At 41.3% G+C, this 25,212-nt stretch overlaps 6 protein-coding genes across 9 annotated transcripts in view; 2 read left to right on the forward strand and 4 right to left on the reverse strand.

The window, feature by feature from the left end:
• The window catches only part of LOC135501854 (protein crumbs-like), a 35,969-nt gene extending 32,232 nt beyond the window's left edge, over nucleotides 1–3,737 (forward strand). Inside the window, exon 32 of the mRNA XM_064794233.1 lies at nucleotides 64–3,737. Within this exon, the coding sequence (XP_064650303.1) occupies nucleotides 64–203 (140 nt within the window). The 3' untranslated portion in view covers nucleotides 204–3,737. The remainder of the gene's footprint in view (nucleotides 1–63) is intronic.
• A 731-nt stretch (nucleotides 3,738–4,468) lies between these two features.
• On the reverse strand, nucleotides 4,469–7,440 carry LOC135501414 (zinc finger protein 883-like). The gene is made up of 3 exons (XM_064793530.1): nucleotides 7,349–7,440; nucleotides 6,327–6,951; nucleotides 4,469–5,960 (listed from the first exon to the last, which is right to left on the reverse strand). Exons 2-3 carry the CDS (start codon nucleotides 6,841–6,843, stop codon nucleotides 4,618–4,620), a joined length of 1,860 nt encoding a protein of 619 aa, XP_064649600.1. The 5' UTR covers nucleotides 6,844–6,951; nucleotides 7,349–7,440; the 3' UTR covers nucleotides 4,469–4,617.
• Nucleotides 7,441–7,805: 365 nt separating this feature from the next.
• On the reverse strand, nucleotides 7,806–10,153 carry LOC135501630 (uncharacterized). The gene is made up of 5 exons (XM_064793848.1): nucleotides 9,826–10,153; nucleotides 9,359–9,472; nucleotides 8,951–9,020; nucleotides 8,538–8,670; nucleotides 7,806–8,271 (listed from the first exon to the last, which is right to left on the reverse strand). Exons 1-5 carry the CDS (start codon nucleotides 10,036–10,038, stop codon nucleotides 8,046–8,048), a joined length of 756 nt encoding a protein of 251 aa, XP_064649918.1. The 5' UTR covers nucleotides 10,039–10,153; the 3' UTR covers nucleotides 7,806–8,045.
• LOC135501629 (ubiquitin-associated domain-containing protein 1-like) lies at nucleotides 10,069–15,208 on the forward strand. Of its 2 annotated transcripts, none has more exons than XM_064793845.1 (10): nucleotides 10,069–10,387; nucleotides 10,593–10,654; nucleotides 10,970–11,092; nucleotides 11,380–11,482; nucleotides 11,847–11,964; nucleotides 12,169–12,283; nucleotides 12,451–12,552; nucleotides 13,031–13,117; nucleotides 13,250–13,391; nucleotides 13,682–15,208. In XM_064793845.1, the coding sequence occupies exons 1-10, from the start codon at nucleotides 10,075–10,077 to the stop codon at nucleotides 13,831–13,833; spliced, it is 1,317 nt and encodes a 438-aa protein (XP_064649915.1). In that variant the 5' UTR covers nucleotides 10,069–10,074; the 3' UTR covers nucleotides 13,834–15,208. The 2 variants fall into 2 exon arrangements, with proteins under 2 accessions (XP_064649915.1, XP_064649916.1); XM_064793846.1 differs by having other exon boundaries at nucleotides 10,985–11,092.
• Nucleotides 15,209–15,245: 37 nt separating this feature from the next.
• On the reverse strand, nucleotides 15,246–19,429 carry LOC135501631 (uncharacterized). The gene is made up of 8 exons (XM_064793849.1): nucleotides 19,324–19,429; nucleotides 18,743–18,901; nucleotides 18,323–18,343; nucleotides 18,060–18,125; nucleotides 17,518–17,589; nucleotides 16,091–16,155; nucleotides 15,822–15,864; nucleotides 15,246–15,628 (listed from the first exon to the last, which is right to left on the reverse strand). Exons 1-8 carry the CDS (start codon nucleotides 19,373–19,375, stop codon nucleotides 15,621–15,623), a joined length of 486 nt encoding a protein of 161 aa, XP_064649919.1. The 5' UTR covers nucleotides 19,376–19,429; the 3' UTR covers nucleotides 15,246–15,620.
• A 219-nt stretch (nucleotides 19,430–19,648) lies between these two features.
• LOC135501598 (kiSS-1 receptor-like) lies at nucleotides 19,649–25,159 on the reverse strand. Of its 3 annotated transcripts, none has more exons than XM_064793791.1 (5): nucleotides 24,288–25,159; nucleotides 23,448–23,599; nucleotides 22,918–23,022; nucleotides 22,396–22,521; nucleotides 19,649–22,094 (listed from the first exon to the last, which is right to left on the reverse strand). In XM_064793791.1, the coding sequence occupies exons 2-5, from the start codon at nucleotides 23,492–23,494 to the stop codon at nucleotides 21,449–21,451; spliced, it is 924 nt and encodes a 307-aa protein (XP_064649861.1). In that variant the 5' UTR covers nucleotides 23,495–23,599; nucleotides 24,288–25,159; the 3' UTR covers nucleotides 19,649–21,448. The 3 variants fall into 3 exon arrangements, with proteins under 3 accessions (XP_064649861.1, XP_064649860.1, XP_064649859.1); XM_064793790.1 differs by having other exon boundaries at nucleotides 22,918–23,052; XM_064793789.1 differs by lacking the exon at nucleotides 24,288–25,159 and adding an exon at nucleotides 23,890–24,279 and having other exon boundaries at nucleotides 22,918–23,599.
• Nucleotides 25,160–25,212: the final 53 nt, after the last annotated feature.

The following is a 25,212-nucleotide window of genomic DNA, read 5'->3' on the forward strand; positions in this document are numbered from 1 at the left end:
TTATGTTGAAGAGCAGTCATGAGTTCAGTTGGATATGTCCTTATTCATCTGTTTTCTTTCCAGTGATAATCGTATTCGTCATGACTGCAAGAAAGAAGAGAGCAACACGAGGAACATACAGTCCAAGTCGACAGGAATTGGAAGGGTCAAGGGTCGAAATGGGAAATGTCCTGAAACAACCCCCAGAGGAGCGATTGATATGAGGAGGTGTGGCAGTCTTTTAGGGAAAAATAAAAGTTGTGGTCTCCATGTGGCTCAGTGCAATTTGGATCATCGTCTTGAGTGGATATGAAATCATTTGGCTTGTTCGGAAAAACTCACCACAGCGATTCCATGGTGTGGTATCAATGATGCAGCGTCATATCACATATATTGGTCATCCATATAGGCCTTAATCAAACTCCACTGGCAGTCCATGGTCGGTGTTTGAAAGGAAAAGTAACACCGGCTGCCCTGTGTCGTTTGCAACAGTGAGAGTTTCGCTGAGATAGGGAACGACTCCGCGAAATCATAAATAGGGAATAGCCTGCCTTGACGGCACGATTATAGGAATGATCTCAGCAAATGGTGCCTTAAAATGATTGAATCTGTGAGGGGTTTGTTTTGCGAGAGGTCTGTGTCATGGTTCCTTTGAGATGGCAGAGGCATGGTTCCTTTAAGATAGCAGAGGCTTGAGTGTCTATAGTGCCATTGTGCCATCAACTTATCTCAATTCATTTTGGAGCATTGAGAATGAAAGAGGTAGCATAAGTGAGTGTTAGACTTAGTAAGATAAATAAATGTAGGATAGGGCAGCATGCGTGAGTGCAATTTTAGTTGTACGTTTTTTCGAGCCCTATTCTGGAGTGCTGCACTCGTTAACTTTTCGCTTTACTGATGATACCCAATCCCCATGTCCAGTCAATTTTGACGAATCCTAGAAGTCTGGTGCTAAGGAGAACACTTGTGGTTTGAAATTCTTTAGCAGGGGCATATCTTTCATTAGGCCTCTGATTACAACAGAATTTGGTTTAAAATCAAGGTTGCGTGTTTTGAACACATGGTACATGATTTTATAGTTTTAATCAGACAGTATTAATGTATATATATTTTATTTGTATTTATTTGATGAGAAGTAGTGTGAGGCATTTTGGGATACAACCTGAGTAGTCTATTCACCAGTAGCCGTCGTTAAAAGCAGCTAGAGGAATTGCCAGATCGTACGGTAAGTTTGATGTTCTGTTAAGACCATTAAGAAGGGAAAGATCAGTCTTGCATAGGCATCTCGGGAGGGGGGGGTTAACTGTCTTCGGTTTATAGATGTTGATGTGAAAATCAGGGAGAGTTGTCATGGCAACAGTATCAAAAGTGCAATCAAAGAAATGTTGCTAACAACCTTGTTCTGCTTCACATGTATAGACTATGTTGCGGTGGCAGCACCTGTCTGTTAAGGATGATGCCAGCACAAAAAGTTATTCATCTAACCCACCGATAATATCATTCAGGTTTAACAATATTTTAGTCAACAAATGTATCATTGACATATTTATAGCCAAAATATGAAAGTTAAAGCAGCTTGCCTTATTCATTTCTGAAAAAACAAAATATCACTCGGTATGGCAATGCAATTCAATGCATTTTCCAGTTTTCAACAAATTATTTGTATTTTGCTCTTGGGCAAAATGTGCTTCAGTGTGTAGGAGGTTCTCCAACGTGTATCAATACATGTATGTATGTGCTCAGGTAGACTAATGCTTTGTTGAGGTTTTATAGTGGGTTTGACAGAGGGGTTGTATTAGAAAATATTGGCCTAGATGAAATGGTGAAGTTAAACTATTAGGTATGGTCGGTTGTCTTTGCTTATGTCTTGGGTGGGAATGCGTGATACACATTTTAGGCGTGGAAATGTTTTTTGTGCTTATTCTCTGCACATAATTCAGTCTTAGTTGAGTTGCATTTATACATATATGGCATGATGACATTGTGTGTCTGTAAATAGTGTATTTTTGAAAGTCTTGTACAATGTACATAATGTACTTAGCTTATGAAAAGGAATGTAGTCTAATTTTATTAACAAATATTGTTGTGTGCCTTGACTAGTGATCATGACCAAAGGATATGAGATGAAACATGTAAAGTTGGTTCATGTGAAGTCCTGAATGGGATCAACAGCAAATCGTCGCTGGCTGGTAACACTAATCGCTGTTGATCATGCAGGTAGCAGATCAAAACGTCCACTTACTGTCCAGTCTTACTCATATCAGTTCGCGGTCCAGTTTGGCTAATTCATACTTTGGACCCTGTGATGGAAGAAAACCTAATCGTCCAATTCGGTACATATCTGTCCAGTTTGAAAACATATCAGTTGTCAGTCTAGTTTAACAGAATCCCGGTATACTATTCAGTCCGTATCAGATGCAAGCAAATGTAAACGTCCAATTCAGTACATATCTATCGAGTCCAGTCTGAAAACATATCAATTCTCGGTCTATTTATCACTCGCCCTTTTTGGACCGCTCTACAAAGTTTGGTCCGTTCTAGGTGTCTGTTTGTTTTTGAGTTGAAATATATCAGCACTCTTACGTACATATCATCAGGTTTTGGTGAAGACAGTTCTTAATTCATTCATCCAATATGTTAAAATGAGTTGGCAATAGTCTGATTACATGCTGCTTACATGTAAACAAACATATCAGTTCAGAATCACACAATATCTGCAGAGTCTAGTTCCTCGTGTGAGTCTAGTTCTGTTATTCCCAATACACATTGAATCCAGCCAAAGAAGTTTTTTGATTAATTTCATTGGAAGATTTTGAGATAAACTTGTAATTTGAACCGTCCTAGGGTGGGATTTTTCTTCAGGTTTAGTTCTTGAATTCAATATTCAGTATTCCCTAATGCAGTTTGTTCAAAACTTTCGCCCTGTTAATGTAAATATAATTGCCAAAGCTTCAATGCCCATAAAGCATATTTTTTTCTGGTAATGGTTAGTTCAAGAATTCCATCCAAATCATTGATCAACTTTTCATGGGGTGATAAAAGGTTTCGTTGTTTTTATTGAAAATGAATGTCCCTGAATGGTTTTGATAAATGCGTCATGCAATCACAGGTTATAAAGAACAGAAGGTTTTTCTCCGTGAACAGTTGATCAATACTTGACGATTCCATCCAAAGCCCACATCGGTATGATCCATCCAGGTGTAATTAGCGTCTATCAAGTATCATACCATTCCAATATTTAAATGCTTATCCATCCACAGAAACGATATATTAGGCCAGCATTGCTGTACATGCTCTAGCTTTCTTGTTCAGATTGTCAGAGGATCGATTATTTTGTACACTTCTTGTCTGAGACTCACTTTCAGGCTTGGTAAAAATAAACCGCTTGTTCTATTTATGCTTATTTATGAGTAGTTTCAGCTGTACCAAATATGTAAGAAGCTTTCTTTGGTTATTTTGAAAGCAGTAGAATATGGGATTGGGACAAGGGGGGGTTATGAAGTGATCATCTTTTTTCAGTAGGAAAAGGGTATGTTCAGAAACTGACAGTGAGTCTGCTGTCAGTTTCTTGATGTTCCATTGATATGTAGTGATCACATTTCATCTGAGGGAATGATACTAAATTATTATCAATGCCTTGTCTTAACCTTATTTAAATAACATCAAAGAAACGATGTGACCCCATTTGTTATGGTCACAAATCAGAAAATGTATATTTGTAATCACAAAATGGTATGCAATAAAAAACTTCCATTTCATATGATGTGTTGTGTACGTTTTTTGTGTCGTCCTAAAAGTAAGAAATGTCACCTGTTTGCCAAGTCTACCTCAATAAGGGCTGTCAGAATGTGACTTTGTCCTCAGAAGACTGACTTGGGATGAATAGAGTAGTGATGAACCCCCCTCCCCAAAAGCAAGGACGAACTTCTAGAGCAATGACTTGCTTCCTCCCTAGTGCTGGAACATGAGGCCACAATCTCCACAACCCTTCCCCTGGCCACTCGTATTGCTGTATCCCAAGACCGGCCAAAACTTTCGAACTCCTTTGTCGTGTGTCACCAGGTGTTCATTTGTTGACTGTGCTTGCGTCTTCCTTGCAGGGTCCATCTGAAGGCCCAATTTGATATGACGTCTGGTTTCATTCCCAGCACATGGCTTAGCACGCTGATTCACCTCTGCCTGATCCAAGTTTTTACAGGTGGGTGTGTCTGCCTCGGAGGGCCATGGCATTGCATGCGATAACTAATGTATTCAATGACACCCTCGGTCTAACACAATGACAAGTCATTGTTTTCTTTTCCAGGTGTAAGACTACTTGTGGCCATGATGGACTCGAGCTTTCAAACATGTACTGAGTCCAGGCTGATGATCTGTATTCTTGGAGCCAAGACAATCTGCATGCAGCAGTGACTGTATTGCTATAAAGTAGGCACTCCACTTCTTCAAGGACAAAAGACACCAAAGCCGTTTTTCTTTTCAAACCGTATAATTGACCAACTATAAAACGATACAAGTAGACACAAACAAATATATGCATTGGAGAAGAGATGTGCAAATTGTCACACTTGACAGTAAGAGACTTATTTATACAAAACTGAGATAAATTACAACACATGTACAACAGTTTCTGATACATCTTTAGGTCGATTCGACCACCAAAACATTGGAACTTTCTGCACCGATACCAGCAGCATCCATCACCTCGGTATTTGATGTTAGTACAAGGTCTGTGGGTTGATCTTTTTCTGGACATTCTAACTGTTCAGAAACATCAACATTTTGAGAATTTTGCTCTGAATTCTCGGCCAATCTTTGCCTCACCGTAACATCAGCTTCGATAGATTTCACTATCTCCCCAATGCCAAGAAGTTTACTGATACTCTTGCTTGTGCGCTCGTATTTGAAATCCTTCTTGGCACCATGGACGCGTGACATGTGCATCCGAAGATTACTCGGATTATTAAACTGCTTTTCACAAAGCTCACAGTGGTATGGTTTAAGATTTGAATGTGTCAAAATATGCGCCTCTAAATTATCGCGGCGCTTGAACCCCTTGTCGCAATGGATGCATTTGAAAGGTCTGGCATCTGAATGTGTAATCATATGAGTTTTCAAATGGAATAAACGTTTAAACTTTGCTGGACATTTTGAGCATGGGTGAGGGGCGTCCCCAGTGTGGTCTATCATGTGCATCTTTAACGCACTGGATGACATGAAAGACCGGGAACATTCCTGACAAACATGTTTTTTCTCACCTGTGTGCATGACCATGTGATTCTTAAAACAACTAATCCAGTTGCAACCATATCCACAAACTGAACACAAATACCTGAACCCGTTTGTGTGAGTCATTCTGTGACTCTTTAATGAGTCCTCACAACGGAAAAACTTATTGCAATGCTCACATACAAATGGGGAATTTTTGGCATGAACCATCGCAACATGTTTTTTCAGGCGGTCCTTACGGTCAAAACGCTGGTCACACAAGTCACAACCATGAGGTTTCGGACCTAATTCGGGATGCGTGTACTTGTGCGTCTTAAGGGCGTGCAGCGAGGCAAACCTTTGCTCACAAAGTGTACACGGGAACGGTTTTTGGCCAGTGTGGCAATATTCATGCTCCTCTAATGTCTCTCTCCGAGCGAATCGTTGGTAACAGTACTTGCACCTATAATTGCCCCGATCTTTGCACTTCGAGTAGGTCAACCTATGATAGTCTCGGTCCACCTCTGTTAGAAACCTAATGCCGCATTTGTCGCATCTGTGCACCATCTCCGTCTTATGCTTATTGTTCATATGCGTGACTTTATTACTGCGGTACCTGAACTTTAAGTCACAGATGTCACACTGAAATGCACGTTGATCAGAATGGGTCAAACTATGCCGTCGTAAGTCTGATGGATATCGGAATCCTTTCCCACAAACGCTGCAAGGATTTTTTCCAGCATACTTGTCCTGGACTTTGGAGTCTTGAGATCTTCCTGAAAATAGAAGATCCAATAAAGAAAGGCCTGAATGAAAGAGAATTGTGGAATGACAATGCAATGTACACCAGCGATTATTCATCTCTCTGAAATTGAAGTCTTTTTTAATTAGTCATAGAGCAATACCTAACCTCACTTCATATAAGAACCAGGAAGTTGTAATAGTACCCCTAGTGTATCATACTATGCACATGGCACCTGAGACCTGATATCTGACATCATAGACCCTGATGAAATACGTGCTACTAAGAGTCTAATACAAAAGAATGCTACAAACAGAACCATCCTCCATAACAGGCTTTCGGTCACTCCTCTTCACATACACCCAATCGGACAATCAGTAAATATTTGAAATTTACTTACCATCAGAATCAAGACTTCCAACAAATCCATCCGATAGTTCCTCCTCTTGTACATCCTTGTATACTTTTGTCTTTTTTGTCCTCTTACCAGTCGGTTTCTTTGACTTCTTCCCACCAGCAGCTCGCTTATTTGAGGTGCTTTTATTTGCCACACTTCTTCTACCAGTACCAGCCCTGCCTTTTCCTACCAGGTCTCCGGCAGCGTTCTCAACAGATTGGTCACCAATTCCCTGTTCAATCGCATCAGTATCCTGGCCCCCCATCTCCGATGCATTTTCAGAACAAACCTTGATATCTGATGTCACAGCACCTTTTGGCAGTGGTACCTTTCGCGGACATTTAATTTTTCTCTTTGAGTGACTAGCACGAGGACTTGAATCGACCTCAGACATTGTTGATATCTGCTCCCTCGCCTTCCAATCAACATCTGATGATGAAGCTGTGTCCATTGGTTGAGGCTCCACCTTCACAACTGCAGACAAACTTTGATTCTCAACAGTTTCAACTGAGGAGTTCATGCTGTCCTTGTTCTCTTTGAATTCCGCCGCTGATGGAGAACTTTACAATACTACTACGTATGACTGGGGGGATGAAGTGGATTTGGTGGCCCTTTTCTCACTCAATAGCTGTAAAGAATAAGAAAAGTGACACATAACAACCCAACTGAGATCTATGGGCAAACTGGAACAATTGAATCTGTCACGTTTTTGGGACCACCCTATGTTCCAGCTGTAAGTGTATAGGCATATGTTACTATGTCACACCTGATGACCATGAAAACCTGTTGGGGACATCAACGGAATGGATGCGGGAATGTAGCAAGATGGGAAGCTGGTAGATCAGTGCAATAGACCTAATCAATGATGTTTGAGAGTGGCCTTGTCAAAAGGTTATTGCGGATAAGGCACTCCATATATGATAGAATTTGCCATTCCTCCAAATTTTCGTTCTTTATGCCATTTTATTCAATCACTGAAAACATTTAGGTGCTGCAAACACTGTAGGTCAAAGACAAACGCTTACCTAATCAGTGTACATCAAGTAGATTGTAAAATTATGAAGCCTTGCTTTATTCAACCGAAAATTGAGAAAAAAAGAAATACAATTTCATGACGGCTAACAAACAAAAGTACCAGTGTTAACCTCACAACCAGGTCTAAAAATCTATGGCGTGCCATATCCACAAAAATCCATATATTTTGAATAGGGGTCCAATTGGGCATTTCAGTGCTTTAGGGTCAGTCAGTAGTTCCAATCTTTTCATAGCGTTGAAGTACATAGGACGTTTTTATTCGATTTCGTTGTCCTTAAAGCATGCACATCAAAGGGTCCATATGTAATTGTTCGAGCATGACCGCAACTCTCTCTTTCTTGCCAACAATCACATGCACCTGACACAAATACCTATACCAGCCTTTCTCCTATTTTGATTGAGGATAACAAAAAAGAACTGAAAAAAGAAAATTCTTTCCAAAAAATTTATTATTCAAAATAACTGGCAGTTGTATTTCTTATCAATTGTGCAAATTATCTCCTATTTCAGAAGGAGACTTGTATGATAGACAGAATACCCTATTTCCTATTGACATATTCCAAATATGTTCAGCAAATCACACTTTATTTCCCCTTTTTTCAAAATCAAGTTTGCACACTGGAAGTCATATGGATACTAAGACACCCTTACTCTTTACAATTCGCTTACAGAACTTTTTACACAAGCTCAGTCAGTAATAGTCCTGTCATGAAGAGTTTTCATGGAGTCTCTAACTCGCAGCATAGATTGAAAATTTGTTGTAACTTCAGCAAGTGCACTCGATATTTCTCCGAGGATGGTCTCAACCGCCCCGTCATCGACATTGAGATTTTTGGACCACTTGATGTCATCAAGATGCATGGCTAGGTCTGCCAGAATGGGTGTGGCCAACTTGAAGAGTTCACCAGCATATCTGGAAGAATAAGGTCATATACGCGTTTATATAATGCACCTCTAAGTCATCGCTTGAACAGAATGTCTACAGTCTTTCCTAATACATTCCTGCCAATATTCTCCTACAAAGACTTAGACCTAGAGTTAAAAGATGCTTGCCTGATCAAAAAAAGTTTGCCATCCACTGAGGAAGACAACCTTGTTTGTGTGATTGTTGGGCAAAACAGCTTCTGCTGCACCAACTAAGTCATGACTTTTATTCCCTGAGACTTTGCTGAAACTTACCGGTGATAAGCCGCCTCCATTTTGATGTACTTCCCAACATATGGTCGTTGCAGTCGGTTGATAAGCAGGTCTTTAGTGTTCATTATGGCCTGCACATGTGTGTTCATCTCTCCTATCATCTCTGCATGTTTCTCTGAAATGGAGGCATCAACTTTGAAACCGAGCATTTAGAAAAATCTATCCAGCCATGACTTTACCATATATAAAACTCTGCCTTAGAGAGGTTGGAAATGTTCATGTACCCTGCCTCTAGTTCTTTGCAGCTGTCTCTGTCTTTTAGTTATTTGGATTTGACTTTGAAGACTTTACTTCAAAATATTAGATTGGCGTTGTTCACCCAACTTAGTGAATCATCTTGAAAGATAACTGAGCAACAAGTTTTAAAATTTACCAATTCTTGATGTTATGCATACCTTGTTGGTCAACATGAGTGATATCAGCTGTTTCCTTGTCTCTCATTCTGCAGTCAATTTGAAGTTTTACCTGAAATAACAATGGATTATACAAGTACTAGAATGACACAAGAAGACAATATTTCAGGTAACTTTTTCAGCCTTCTATCTGGACAAGAAATGTTGCATTAGTCTTGCAAGTTGAATACTCTATTGTACCTTGTTATAGCCAGTTGCAGATGAGGTTGGCTTTGACTGCGTTCCGCTTCAGTGAAACAATTTCAGCCTATAAAACAGCCCGCTGGGAGTTTTTGTAAGAGTTACATAATGTCACTGTAGCCCAAGAACCAGAATTTCAACCAGAACATTCAAAAGTTTACAGAAGCACATTTTTGTGGGCCTTTGTCTGTAGCCGACAGTGATACTGACCCTGTCTAGTTCCTTCTTCTTCCTTGTCAGCCCCTTGAGCAGACTCATCAGCATAATGGATGGAGAGTTCTCCAAGATATATTCTTTGAGCTCTTCCTCTGCTCGTTCTCGCAGCTGAAAAATATTCTTAAAAAGGTCAGAAAAGGGAACAAAGTGGTCAAATCTGCAAAACATCATACAGGCATGCCCATTTTGATAGTGGCAACCCCGTTGCTGATTCTCTTGCGAAGTATGCCTACACAGCATCGAGCATGAGTCAGTCTATTCTATTTTCAAAAGTTGTGTCTCAGATGACAATCTCAATCTGTAAATCTTAACGCTGAAAGATCATGATAAAATGTCTGTACAGAATAGTTTACTCGGGATGGTTCACTGAATAAGCTTACTGCATTTCTGAATCTAATGTAGGCCTACATTTAATTCACTACCCACTGCATTTTGTACAACAAAGAGAACTTTCTCCTCACCAAATTTCCATAACCTTTTCGTTCAGCAAGGGCCAAAACATCATTGATTTTACCCAATGTAGGTATGTCTGAATCCCATGGATTCTGCTGCATATTTGAGCCGTAGCTCATATTACTCGCTGTTTGGATTATACAGGAAAAGTGTGTTTTGATGGAAGTTTTGTTTTGAAAATTCTGCCAAATTGGTACGTGTGAAAGCAGGCACGAAATCATTTGAGTAATTTTCCTTGGGACGAGGCTGGAATCAATATGCAGCAAAAGCTCACACGTCTGTCAATAAAATCCAGATATTTGCAGATGTTTGTAACGGAATCTAACACATTTGATACCGATAACATGAAGTTAAGATTAACTAATATGGAGGGGGTGGATTGGATTGTGGATGTTCCTTCCACATTTTCTGTAGACAAGCTAAAAGTGATGGCACTTGGCCATTTTTATGCCCCAGCTCAAGAATCCAGCAGCATGAGAAGTTCTCTCTATCACAGACTATTGTGCAGCAGAAATGGAAAGGTTTTAGATGAAGATTCAACGCTAGCAGAAGCCGGTGTTGAAAATAATGGTATGTATTTGGGAAAGTCTGGGTTAGTGGTAATAATTCACACTTCAGCTGATGAATAGCCAATATTGGCAATAAGGCTTTCCAGATAAGCCGGTAGGCCTACCAGTCATACTGGGTAGAGTCGGTGAAATGGATGCTGATAAGACAGTAAAACAAAGGCAACTTATTTGCACCCCATACATTCATACATTGTGTTCTTATTCAGATGAAGTCCTGCTGCTCAGAAGAAGAATAGCCCCTTCCAGTGCTGTTGAAGCTGCCAAAAAGGTACCGTCTTTTCCACTCAATAACATTATTTTAGTCAATGTTGGCTCTAAAGCATTCATAATCTATTTTAAATGTGCAATCAGTGATTCACTTTCAAGTTTTCACTAAATTGTTCTGTATCTTTGCACTAGATATGGACACTTTTTTTCAGTTATAATATCATTTTAGGTTTAGGAATGAGTGATAATTCAATGAAGCTTGTCAAAGGAATACAATCTCTGCATTGCTGGAAAATGAAATTCTAGCAGTCCAGCTTTAAAATCTGTCTGATCATCAGCTCTACTATAAAAAGTGATCAGATGCTTGACCTTTCAGTTTCTCTCCCAACAGACCAATACCAAGGAGGGTCCCACAAAAGATGAGATCATGCGGGCCACCAAAGATCTACCTAGTCCCAGTCCCACCAAGATCCCTGATGAGGGTGCTAATGCAGTTGATGTAAGTAATTTCAGCAAGATATCAGGTTGTGCTCAGTGCTGTCTCCATCCTTGAAATGGGATGCTAACTCCTTGCTGGCTTCAATGAGTGTAGCAACTATTCCGAGCAGCTGCTTTGCTTTACCTCTAGTATTCAATAGTCTTATCACTCATTGCATCTATGTCCCCAATGATGGGGAGATATCCAAACCTTTCTGCTGACCCTGGGTGTCTCCTCATTTGGGGAGTGGACCAGGGTTCATCATGTTCATTCTGTAATTTGAATTGGACTCTTTTTCTTTTTCCCAGTTTCAGAGAGAGTTGAGGAAAATTCTGATTTCCTTGATTGAAGCTGCTCAGAAGATTCTACATTTTAGTCCAGATGCTGCAGAGATCTTCAAAGAAACTGAAGGTAAAGCTGTGTATTTTCTTCACAGCCAACATATTTAGGATTTTGTGTTCTTAATCTTATTTGAATTAGTCTTTCACCAAGTTCTGGATCTGTGATGGGTTTTGGTAAGGGACCTACAGAAGCAAGCAGAGTTGTAGTGTTGTTTTTTTAAAGATTATCTTCTGTCAACATCAGACGCATTAGAAGTCACAGTGTGCACTTCTTCAAACTTTAAACTATATGCTTGCAGCAGTAATGGGAATTTTGTCAGAATAGCAGTTCTTCGTTACGAAATAAACTTTTTTGGTTGGTTTCCTCTCTGAAGGCAGAAGAAGAAGAAAAAGGTTGATCTCCATAATGTATTGTCACTGCCTTCAATTTCCAGAGTTCATCCAAGGCCACGCCAATGACGCACCTCCAAAGTTGGACAGTCAAGCCCTAAAGCAACTCCGTGATATGGGTTTCCCTGAACAGAGGGCAGCCAAAGCTTTACTTCTGAATAGGCAAGTATCTCTTTGGATCAGGAAATTCTCTTGTGATATACTTTTTACTTGGCATATCTTGATATTTCTTGGTTGTGAATCCTATTCATCAAAGTACTTTTCATCCTGCAAGTGCAAGGTGCTGCCTAACTGAAAGTTCCGGTCGGCCGGTAGCTCCTGACCAGGTTGACCGTGTGATATCAACTTGAATAATCCTTGTTCCAGAATGTCTACGGTGGATGCCATGGAGTGGTTACTGGATCACGAGCAGGACACTGACATTGATGAGCCTGTGCCAGGGATGTCCAATTATAAAGAGCCACGGCGGAAAAGTGCTGATGTGAGTGTTTTTATCATCATTGTCATCTTCATTTGACTCGCTGGTCACTGTTGTGTCTTTATTGCATGCCAATTTGTTAGGCTTCCACACATGACTTGTGTTTTTTTCCCTGGAGACTACGTCTTCGTATTTTTGGGCTTTTTATACCAATTCTGCAAATTTTCCAGGTATCTCATCAGAGGACTATGTCTAAGATGCCAGGGAAAGTTTCAAACATCTTGGAGTCTTACCGAGCAATGAAAAGAAGAGAATTCCGGCCAAATCAAAGGGTAAGTTGATATTTTTAGCATCTTCTCCAACGTTTTAGTTTGAGTCAACCCATATTGTTTAGGTTCAAGAAATAACTTACCTAGTTGCTTTGCTCTCAACTTAGTTATAAGTGTTGATCGACCATATACTTTGCATTCTACATTTGCCAAATTGGTGAGGCTAATCTGATTTAGAAGTTCACCTTCTTCTTTCTCTTGTTTGCTGTCTGGTTGACATGTTGTCAAATGGCCAAACCTTGTTCCTGTGGGCAGCACAGTGATGGCAGTCTTTAGAGAATGTGGGAGGAAATATTCTCCGAGTATCCTCAGGGGATCTTGAATCGTGCATTTGCATCCCCAGACTTCAGGGAAGGGGCACCCTGCGATCTCAAGCACTTGGGAGTCAAGATGCCACAGAGACAGTCTAGGGTATTCACTGGTTGACTAGAGTGTGACAATCATCCAGCCCATGAACTTCTCATCTCTTTCATTGTTTCAGGCTCAACAAAATCTCACTGAGATGGGCTTTGAGATTAAAGATGTAAGAGAGGCACTGCTGGCAACAGGGAATAATGAGGATGCAGCAGTAAGTTTCTTTATCTTTCATATCTTGCATATCGTACATGTGTATTGACTATGAGCCAACTAGTCTTTTAGTAAACTAACTGTAACAAGAATTTACATTTCCTTTGGTACATACTCCTGTTTCATATTTCAGTGTGAGTGGCTATTGGGAGACCGTAAAGCCCCACCTCCAGAGGACAGCCAGGAAGGCCTAGACGTGGACGGGCCAATCTACAAGGCAATCATGTCGAACCCGGTCGTACAGTTAGGTTTAAATAATCGAAGAAGTTTATCTGGTGCGTTAATATTAGAGATAATATTGTCTTTTGTTTGTTGTCACTTCCGCCTTCGATAAATCAGATACCGTTGTCTACCAGGTTGCCACGTCCTCTCTGATAATGACACTCAGACTGACTGTGATTAAGAATTGGTCATTGCCAATCAATGTTACATTTGTAATCCAAACAGAGCTATTGCCAGTGTTCATGATCTAGGCACGTATTTCAAAATTCTACTCCTCTTTATGTGACATAAAGAGGAGTAGAATTCATGATATATGAATTGATTCGTCTTGTTCTGTTTTCAGCATTTGTGAGTATGTTGGACAATCCTGCCACAACAAGTCATTGGTTGAATGATCCAGAGACTGGACCGATGCTTGTGCAGATATCGCGGATATATCATGCAGAGAAAAATGCGGCAAATTCTAGAGTATTATCAGCAAGTGGATTCAGCTAGTAAACACTTCATGTACTCTATTTTCACTTTTATAACGTCAGTGACTTATATTCATGTGCACCACTGGTATATTTCTGCATGAGATTGTCAGAGAAATTTTAGATCAAGCATTGATGGTCAGTCAGCCTGTAGCAAGAAGATACTCCAGTCTAACTGTCACCAATGTAATGCAAGTTCAATGCAATGCTCACCTGCTTGTGCAAGTTCTTTCAATTCAATGCAAAGAGGCATAGGAATCAAGTATACTTGAGTTTGATTGATGTTATAAAAGTGAAAGGAAAGTATCATGATATAGGTTCAGACTATTGTAGCTGGTAATGTACATACATGTAGATTGTGATATAGGCATGTGATGTGGCACTACCCAGTGTGGAAGAGTTCAAGATATCCTTGACATATCTGGAAGTGCCCCCTGTCGAGATACGAAAAAGCATGTCATTGGTAGAGTTTAACACCTTCAGCGCCGAACCACGTAAATCTACGTGGCCTAAATCCCCCTCTTTGAGCTGGTTATGGGAGTCTCATGGACTTCATGAAAGAACTACGCCATCGCCATCTTCAGGGCAAGGGAGGCACTGAATAGACCGTTTGATCTTTTCAGTTCCTACCGTGCCCTGAAGATGGCGATGGCGTAGCTCAACTTTAAATGACTTCATGAAAGAACTACGCCATCGCCATCTTCAGGGCAAGGTTGGAACTGAAAGGACCTTGTCTTTTCAGTTCCAACTTTGCCCTGAAGATGGCGATGGCGTAGTTCTTTCATGAAGTCCATGAGACTCCGATAACCAACTCAAAGGGAGGGGGATTTGGGCCACGTAGATCTCCGTGGTTCGGCGCTGAAGGTGTTAATAGTTCTCAATGTTGCTGTATCAGAGAGACTGACACTTTACAATTATTGCCTGTGCTATTAGATAGACTTGATACTTTTCAATTGTCTGTGCTATAAGTTGTAACATTCTTGGACAATGTCTTGTAATTACATGCCTCCTACTTTATAGAGGAGGATTGCCTTGAGATGTAAAGAATGGCTGGTACTAGTGTTGTTCATAGACTTCCTGTGCAGACGGCGTTGTAGATATTCACCTGAAAGTGTGTCTTCACAGTCTGTTGGTAAAATTTGTGTGTGCAATTGCCGAGGCTTCAGGTCCACCTGTCACATGACTGATATTTCGACAGACCAAGGACACTACCTCCTTGGACTTTTGGAGATGAGGACATATTGGTAAGCTGGCAATGATTGGAGAGAACAGCATTTTTCAAATGCCTGTGCTGTAAATTGGTATAATGCTTTATTGATTTTGTGCTATAAAAATTTATGTCTAGATTTCTTATGATGTTGTCTTCCTGTTATTAAAATGTACAAGAATTTAGTAAAGGGCGTTGTTGTTTTGTCTCATGTACATGTACATGTACATGTATTGTTGATCACTTGAAAATCTGCATAATTTGTTTTTTTACCCAGACTTATCCAAAAGCTTCTGGCTATAGACAATGGATAGAATGACTAATATGTTTGGTCATCATTGGGCCTTGATCCTGGTGTTTCAATGCCTATCCCCTTTGGTTTCTCATAAAAGCATGATAGGAGATAGACTCCTATGTAGTCCATTTTGTCATCCTGATTGTCCTTTGCTCTATGCGATGAGACGAGGCCGGCCCACAGTGCCCGGAGTGTGAATAGGAGAATTCTAATTCTAACAGTGTCTTTTATTACCCTGGGGAGGTTTGTTTCATGTTTCATATATCCATTATCCAGTGCATTATCAGGATCCAATGACACGTATACTTTATTTGCCTGAAAAAGTAATGTTGAATATTTTGACTCAGGTGGATGTGTTTTGTTGAAACTGAAACAGAGTTATTACATTGTCCATGTGAAAAAAATTGTTGTTCTATATCCCTGTTGAGACTAAATTTGCTTTCCACCAGGCTGCTAACTCAATAGTTTTGTATTCAAATTGTCCCTTTTGAATATTACATGTACTTACGACCAAACAGTCTTGAAAGTGCATCTTTCACTATGCTTCGGACCTATGAAAGATATCAAGGAAGTCACGAAATATATTGCAAGTTACAATGTACAGCTTATCAGAATACCTAAAAAACAGAAGTTACTGTCTGGTGTAATAGCTGTGGGATTTATCAATAAGCTGTTGTTGAGAATATGGTAGAATGCTGATCTCTTTTCAGCATGCTCAATCGACCAAGTCTTCATTCTTCCATGCCTTCTTTCCAGCTAGTCAAAACCAACACTTACCTGATGACTGGCTTTTTTTAGCTGGTTCACAGATTTCATAGTCTCTGCTGAATTCTGAGGGTTATCTGGAAAGTGATGAACTTTTGTATCAAAGTAATATCGAAAATACACTGATTGCTGATGATACCGATTCAGAAGGACAAGCACCATTTTCATTTCTGGGTGTACATGGCACCATGAACATGAGAGTGCAACCCTGTGCTAGATAGGACAACCATGTACATTGAGGTTGTGACCCTGAGCTAAGACAGAAAACAAGCTCTTTTTCACAATGCACCAAGGCAGAGGACAATCGCCATGTACGTTGAGGTTGTGACCCTGAGCTAAGACCGAAAACAAGCTCTATTTGACAATGCACTAAGGCAGAGGACAATCACCATGTACATTGAGGTTGTGACCCTGAGCAAAGACAGAAAACAAGCTCTTTTTCACAATGCACCAAGGCAGAGGACAATCACCATGTACGTTGAGGTTGTGACCCTGAGCTAAGACCGAAAACAAGCTCTATTTGACAATGCACTAAGGCAGAGGACAATCACCATGTACATTGAGGTTGTGACCCTGAGCTAAGACAGAAAACAAGCTCTATTTGACAATGCACTAAGGCAGAGGACAATCACCATGTACATTGAGGTTGTGACCCTGAGCTAAGACCGAAAACAAGCTCTATTTCACAATGCACTAAGGCAGAGGACAATCACCATGTACATTGAGGTTGTGACCCTGAGCTAAGACAGAAAACAAGTTCTATTTCACAATGCACTAAGGCAGAGGACAATCACCATGTACGTTGAGGTTATGACCCTGAGCTAAGACCGAAAACAAGCTCTATTTCACAATGCACCAAGGCAGAGGACAATCACCATGTACATTGAGGTTGTGACCCTGAGCTAAGACAGAAAACAAGCTCTATTTGACAATGCACTAAGGCAGAGGACAAGCACCATGTACATTGAGGTTGTGACCCTGAGCTAAGACAGAAAACAAGCTCTATTTGACAATGCACTAAGGCAGAGGACAAGCACCATGTACATTGAGGTTGTGACCCTGAGCTAAGACAGAAAACAAGCTCTATTTCACAATGCACTAAGGCAGAGGACAAGCACCATGTACATTGAGGTTGTGACCCCGAGCTAAGACAGAAAACAAGCTCTATTTCACAATGCACTATGGCAGAGGACAAGCACCATGTACATTGAGGTTGTGACAATACCCAAAGAAAGAAGACGAGCACCATGTACAACAAGGGAAGTTGTGACGATGCACTCAGACAGGTGACCAAGCACCACCCCATTGAGTGTGTGGTCCTGCACTGTAGACAAGCTCAATGTACATTGAGGTTGTGACAATACCCTAAGACAGAAGGAAGCACCACCTCGCTGTGGTTGTGACCCTTTTCTTAGACATGAGTAATTACTCAAACGCACCTTCTTGAATTTTCCGAGCGAGTCTGGAAAGTTTGTGCTTCCAGACATTGGCACCTCTGCCATTGCCTTCATCTGGAAGGAAAATAGATAAGGTCTATGGCTGGTAAAAGCCTCGTCCCCCCCCCCCCCCCCTAAAAGAAGAGATATTATGATGTCGAACGGACTGAATCGGGAGACTGGACGCGTAAGGAATAATCGGCAAAATGACTAGGAGAAGTGGGGAAGCTAGTCACTGTGGAAAGTCAACCAGTTCATTGTGTTACATTGACAAATATCGAGTAACATGCAGGGCCGATTTTTTTCCGATTACTCTCGGTTTACTAGCGTTTACAATTCAATCATAATTTGCATCAAGACCTCATACAGTTCGTGTCGGCATGATCGGGGGAAGACCCTCGGACCAATAACACTGACTTGTCCCCGGAGCCGAAACTCGATCAGCGCGTGATTCGTCGACGCATGGAAGAGGCCGGTCAGGCGCTGCATCCGAATGGAGGGATGACAGTCCTGGACGCCTCTTTTACGGCTTTCCGACCCTTCACCTTCATAACTCTCTGACGATTCCTCGAAATCGTCATCCTCATCACTGAACTTCTCATCCTCCTGATCTAAAAGAGAAATAGAACATAAAGTATATAAGGCGAAATGGGTTTTTTCAGCGATAAAAAAGTTGTCCTCTAATTAAGAACTTCTTCCCAGTCACCTAGCCTGGCACAACAATCTCGTGATCGGAGTCCATCCCGATACAGACGTCTGCGTCTATAGATCTCACTTAACCCAGCATATTCTATTCAGCGAATTTTACCTTTTTCTTCCGTATTCTCGTCTGAAAAAGGAGAACAATAAGGTGTTGAAAGGATGTGATTTCACCGGTAATGCAATGTCCTTGGTCGCTTTACGAGGGCGACTTCAGGTGTCTGCAAAGGAAGAACTCCCTATAGATACTGTTGGCGACATCGGGCACCCCTTATACCAAATTCATGGTGAATCCCAAGATAAGAAGCGAAAGCCGAGCCAACTCTGAGTGACTATAAAATCTAACTTACTTGGTTTTGAAAGAATCATCTGGGTTATTGCTAGTTCGCGGACTCCCTTCAAATACAGCATCTTTAACTAGAGGCCTAACGGCCTGGAGGCCTTCGCTGGTTATTAGGAGATCCAACGGGTGATATCACGCATTATAACAGCTATGCAACGTTAATACGGAACATTTCCACGTGCTTACCTCCCTTCTCCTTTGCCGATATCATGCAGACGTAATACCCGCTCACCCTAAAGGCCTTCCGGTAGCCGGTTGGTACAATCTTCTGGGGACAGTCATTTTCGCTTCTTACGAATGATACTGTGTCATCGGTTTGAAACTCGGCAGCAGCAGGTGAGAAAGCTGAAGGATTGAGATACAATGGGGAAAGGCATCCGCCCATTTGATCACCTCAAAAAGACATTCACACAACTCCCGGCTGAATGTAGCCAGCTTTGTGCGAGTAGGATCGCTCTAAGGTATAGAATCGATCCAACTGCTTGCTATTGGAGGATGGAAAAGGTGCCGTGGGGGAAGGCACATCACAAAACCACCTGGCTTTGTTCAATTTCGAAAAATGATGCGTCGATAAGGAATAGAATCAAAAGATTGGCCTGACAGGTACATTGTATTAAATCTTGACTGTCACATTGTCACCTCTCGTTGAGTAATGCAACGGCTTGGAACCTCCGAGTTTTCGGATGATCCTGAAACCATGGCTACGTATTATTAGCAACACAGGATTCAAAGTTTCGTCACTAGTCACCAGTCTTAATGGAACTTACCGGATAATGTCACCATCCATGTAAAAACTATGACGATGACCGAGCACAGCATTTTGCGTTTCAGAGACAGGTTGTCTTAAATGATCAATACCACCAGATAACTTGCCCAACCTCTTTCAACTAATGGACGAAATCGCGATGCAAATCGATTAATTCTCTCGAACGACGTGTCCATATCTGAATTAGCATTCGGAACCCGATATTCATGAATACACCATGTTCAATTATCGCCCCAATGACATTGCTCTCGGCTTCATTATTGTAGCCGGGACTGCAGCATCGTCAGTTGTTGCATTGATTACATGGATCTGCAGAAATAATGATGAATCTTAATAGTTTTCATTACCGACAGTTATGCGACTAGTCTAATGAAGACAAAGGCACAGCCAGCTCTCAGAAAAAAAACTCAGCACTATTTTCATCCCAACCAAGTGACATTCGGCACCAGATGCTTCCCGGTCGGCCTTTATCCTGCACCCAAATTGTCCCTTCAAATTACGGGCACGGAGCTGTATAAATACGATTACCCTGTGCATGCGCACTTCCGACTTCAACTCGATTCCAAGAGAATCGACTCGAATCTTATTACAAATCCGCCATTGCTGACGTCATTGGCGCCGAAAACTATTTCTTTTGACCCTGTTGACCTCGCTGCTAAAAACATTTTTCAGAAAGCCATTCAAACATCAAAAACAACTACGAACATTATCTTTAATATCACCGAGCTATATAAATACGATATATCAAGAAAAATCTGTAGAAATATTGAATTATACGATTTCTTGGAACTATTTGCACCGAATTACTCTTCCGCAAGTGTGACCTCGTCACAATCATGGCGCTTTTTCAATATGGCGACGATTTGAATGATAATAGAGGGATAACGTTCCCTAAGGCCTGTAAGGTTGCAGTATGAGAGACAAAGAAAATCCCGGGCTAACATTAGGTCTTGATGGCCTCAGCGGTTTGAGGGTTGCACTGTGGATTGGATGGTCACGGGTTCGAACACCGGCGAATCTAATCTTTTCGTGTTTTTTCAAAAAAATTTCTTGTTATTATTCGTCCATGTACGTTTATCAGGCGCGGGTCCAAGGGGTTGGACCAGACGATTCCAAACCCTTTTTCAAAATGGCCCTTCTAACCAGAAAATCAGCTAAAACATTCTTTTTTGAAGGGACATCTTTGGCATGAGACAGGTTTTTCATGCAAAATAGCTTCAAGTAGGACCGTGACTTCTCAAGGAGCTGAGAGAATTATTGACATATCATCAAAAAGATCTCACCAAAACGGAATGTAACTGTACATTTGTCAAAAATCTAAGATTTGCAAGTCATGTCAAACCCATCTCACATTACACGCTAAATTCACTCAGTGATTAGCATTTAGTTTGTTACTACAGTGATGAGCAGGCGGATAGATTCAAATTACATATCATCTTCCTGGTCAGTTTCCATGTGTAGTTAATTATACCCGGTATATTGCTTTGAGGCTGCGATTCGCGATCCGACGAACGCTGCTTCCGTTGCTTGCTAGTGAAATCTAACGAAACCAGGTATACCTTATTTCTCGCTGTACCCAATTTCCACAGATCTTTCACTCGAAAGCCGTCCGATTTTTGAAGTGAATTAAACAAAGACCAAGCAAATGTCGACACTCTTTTAAAATGATATTATTAAAACTTATAAACAATAAGAACAAGTTATTACACTGCTCTCCTTGTTGACCAGGAGGGATTGAACTGTCATGACGTCTGAGCCAAATAAATATGACGGGCATCTCTGCACCAAAATCAAGTTTAAACGGACATTCTCCGTAGCGCGGAGCCCGAAAAATTATGAACAGTCCTCAACAATTTAAAATGAAACTAGAGAATACGGTACCAGCAATAAATGACCTTTGAAGACGCCGGGCCCATACTGTTCGAAAGGTTCAGTGAAGCAGCTGAAGCATGAGATACAATACCATCAACGTTGTCCGAATGTCAGACGTCACGATGCCTTCATACCAAATACATGTACATGTATATTGTTTTTGATTGATTTATAATAATTACTTCACAATCATCACCCGGCCGTGCTATACATTGATCCTACTCGAAAATTTAAGGGAAAAAGAGAACTCTAGATCAGGCTATTGTAGATACATGTATCTTCATACTGCCCTCCTCAGATAAACCTTCGGAATTTCTTTTTAGCTGTCTTCTGCGCCCGCAGCACAAAATCTCCAAAACATCCTGCCGAAACTTCCGACCCCCAGCGATGCAGTACAAGTAAAAATTGATGGCATAATTCATATACCAGCCGATACACCCATACCAGTACCCAACATTGAATTGGATGAACCATTCTGGGTCCTGGTAATTGAAGGACCCCGTGTTTTCCAAAAGGTAGATCCTCACGGGCACTGAGCAAACGAGATAGGCAATGCAGACGAGGAGCAACATCCTGGTCAAATGAGCCTCTGCCTTGGCTTTCCGTAGTGCCTGCATCTTGTCTTTTTGATCATAAGTCATCTGCCGCTGGAACTTTGAAGCGCTCCGGACATTCCAGATGATGAGGCAATTAAAAATGATGAGAACGAAAAACGGAACAACAGTCCCAGCGATCAGCTCCCACCAGGAGACTATTTTCTCCACGACTGGTGCAGCAGGGAAGTCCTCCACAAAGCGCTCCAACCCGAAGACAGGGTCTCTCTTCACTTGATATGTGAACAGAATGTTAGCGTTGACAGTCCCAATGACCAGAGTCAGACCAAACACAACTTTTCTGGCCCTGGAAAACATAAGATTAGATTTTTTAAAGGAGCATGTAATTCAGTTATGTTTGCTGGCGTATAGGCGCTGGAGATAGGGTCATACCACTTTTGAAAAGAGGAAAAGAAAAGAAGCGTGAATCACACATATTTCAACTTTTTCGCGAGACAAGATTATCCGGTTTACTTTTGTGTGAAAAAAGCTAGCGAAGAGTCAGCGTGATATGACCATCGTATACAAGTAAAGGAATTCAATTTGACAGAACCAGTTCGTTTTCCCTTTACTCTTACTATGTATTTGATATAGAATAACTCACTTACCTTTTGACGGTGCAGAACGTAAAAGCCTTCAGAGGGAACCGAATGGCAATGAATCTATCAATGGTCATTCCCGCGAGGATCCAGCCGGAAAGCTGGCCGAGAAACTCAACCAGATAGTACGTCACCCTGTAGTAAAAGAGAGATGTCAGCGAAGTTGCTCCAATAATGTTCCTTTTGATTTTGTCATAATTCATAATTCATATTTCAAATATCGTACAATATTGCTCGTGTCAGTGGGTGACCAAATGCCATTTTGTTTCCACTTGTAAAAGATGTGAAATGGTATAAAAAACAATAGGCAAAGAAGCAATAGGTAAAAAGCAATAGGTTAAGGAGGAATAGGTAGAAGCAATGGGTAAAGAAACAACAGGTAAAGAAGCAATGGGTAAAGAAACAATAGGTAAAGAAGCGAAGCAATAGGTAAAGAAACAATAGGCAAAGAAGCAATAGGCAAAGAAGCAATGGGTAAGAAGCGAAGCAATAGGTAAAGAAGCAATGTGTAAGAAGTGAAGCAACACTTACCTATGCACCATAACTCTGTTTATAACTCCTTCGCCGACATTCCACTCAATGAAGACGATATATGCCAACAAGTCTAATAGAACCCCGGAGTCGACCACAGCAAGACTGGCCATGAAAATACAAGTAGAGATTTTCCTGTTGGACGGTTTAATTGCTACCAAGAATGACAAGGTATTCCCTGCTACTCCTAAGATAATCATTGTCGGGAAGACGTATGACTTCAAGGTAATGAGGACGTTTACGTAGAAATCTAAGTTGGAGAAATCCGTAGTTTGATTTGATGCGCCGCTCTTGTTGAGCGTTGCGTTGAGTAGGTCTATGAGGGGATCTTCCGTAGCGTTTTCTTGGCCCGGATTCTCCATGATGCGAAGGCCAAGGGCCGACGTAAGGGACACAACCTTTTGGTAGTTATAACTAAAAAACAGTCGCTCCACCCCGAAATTTAATACATTACTGGACTAGAGTAGTTCACTCTCCTGGAGGAGGTGTGATAATCCTTGATATGTTTGCAGCGATTAGGTGTAATTTACCTTCTCCCTGAAGGCGGGTCAGCTGGATATCTTCTCTGTGAGGTCATGGTTGAGTTAAAACCATTGTGTGTAAGTGTTGGATTTTGAACGGACAGCACTCACATCAGGGATACAAGACCACACCGGGTTCCGACGCACCTCGTCGTTGAGTCCTGGAAAATACAAAAAAGTTTAAACAGGTGAAAACGACTGAGCCCATTCTTTTGTGACATATGATCGATGACTCCGGATGACTGGAGTCCCTTGATACACCACCACACGGTGATCTTCAGAGCAAGCAATGCCAAGAAAGGAATTATCTTAGTGTGAGGAACGGTCGAAGTGTGAATGGTTTGAATGGGAGCATCGTCTGAGAACTGTGAAAACAACAGTGTGAATGGAATTATGGTCGGATAACTGTGAAGAGAGTATAGTGTGAACGAGGTCACAGTCCGAAAGTTACAAGGTAAAGTGTGAAAGAGGTCTTAAGCAATAAACTTAGGTTCGGGTCGCCAAATAAACGGAGACATCATTCTAGGCTGCGTTGGCTGAGGTCAACATTTCGGATGTGGTTAGACATAGGCTGCGTCGTAATAACGACAACAACGACAATAAGGCAATGCCATGCCAACCAATATCTGTGGCTGGTATTTGCAATCAGCATAAATCAAGCTCAGGCTTCGTCAACTGACGGGAAGTCACGAGTGTCGTGACAACTGAGTGATCGGATATGAGCTCCATTCCATTGTTTTTTACCTCGTTAGCTCGCAGCTCATTTTATTACAAATATCCTCATGAAATTAACACATTACAGATTTTGGTGTCAATATCAAAACAATTGAATTTGGTTTGATTACCTACCTCAAATCCTTAAAGTCGCCTCTTCGCCATCCTGACACCAAAAACACAAACGATCATACGACTTCGGGCAGCTCAGGCACGGACGGACGTGCAAACTCGTTCCCCTCGTTGCCTTGTTTGGCGTGAGCGTACTGTCCCGAGATTATGTACTTTTAAAACGCTCGCTGCGTCCTTAAAAAGGATTCAATCGATGGCCCTTGGAAACAAGATATTTCTTTCCATCCTTTCCTTTGCCAATGAGGTTTCTGGTGGGTGTAATCAGTGGCTGTGGTCGTCACGAAATCTTCCTTCGTGAGAATTATTTTCCTGAGAGCAGGCAGTACATGTATGCAATTACGATGACGAAATTAAATGACTTCTGTAGCCCGTATTGGTTTCGTGTATCACTCTTAAGGTAGGTTAAAGTATGCAACGTAAGGGCACTGACAATTAGCTTCTTGATAACCAGATACCCATATTGTACGGATTATCTTTCATAAACGGATAGCTAAAGGCTCATTACGACGGAGGACCAGGGAACTCTTAACAAGAATATCCAATTTCGCGTCTGTGAATCACAAGTATTGTCATCGAGGAGGAAACTGAACCGCAATTGCGTGCAGGGGGAAGCGGCAAAGACGTCGAATGACGGAGAGCACAGTCCTCAAATTAGTGGCGTGTGCCCTAGAATTATCGTAACCCGTATCAGTAAAGCTCACCCCGCTCAATATTTATAGGGCCATGATGACATCCCTGTACCATTAGTCCGATGTAAAGATATCCAATTAATGTTCTTCGTGACGTCATTCACTGTGGAGGTAGCCCGCAGAAACGGCATATAGTCATTACTGATAACGAGTAGATGGCAATCCACATGGCGTGACCGACAATGATGCCATAACGGCAAATTAGGAAAGAGGTTTCGTAGACACGCGCCGATCTTGTG

This window comes from Lineus longissimus, chromosome 17 (assembly GCF_910592395.1).
Source record: "Lineus longissimus chromosome 17, tnLinLong1.2, whole genome shotgun sequence".
Classification (NCBI taxonomy): Eukaryota; Metazoa; Nemertea; class Pilidiophora; order Heteronemertea; family Lineidae; genus Lineus; species Lineus longissimus.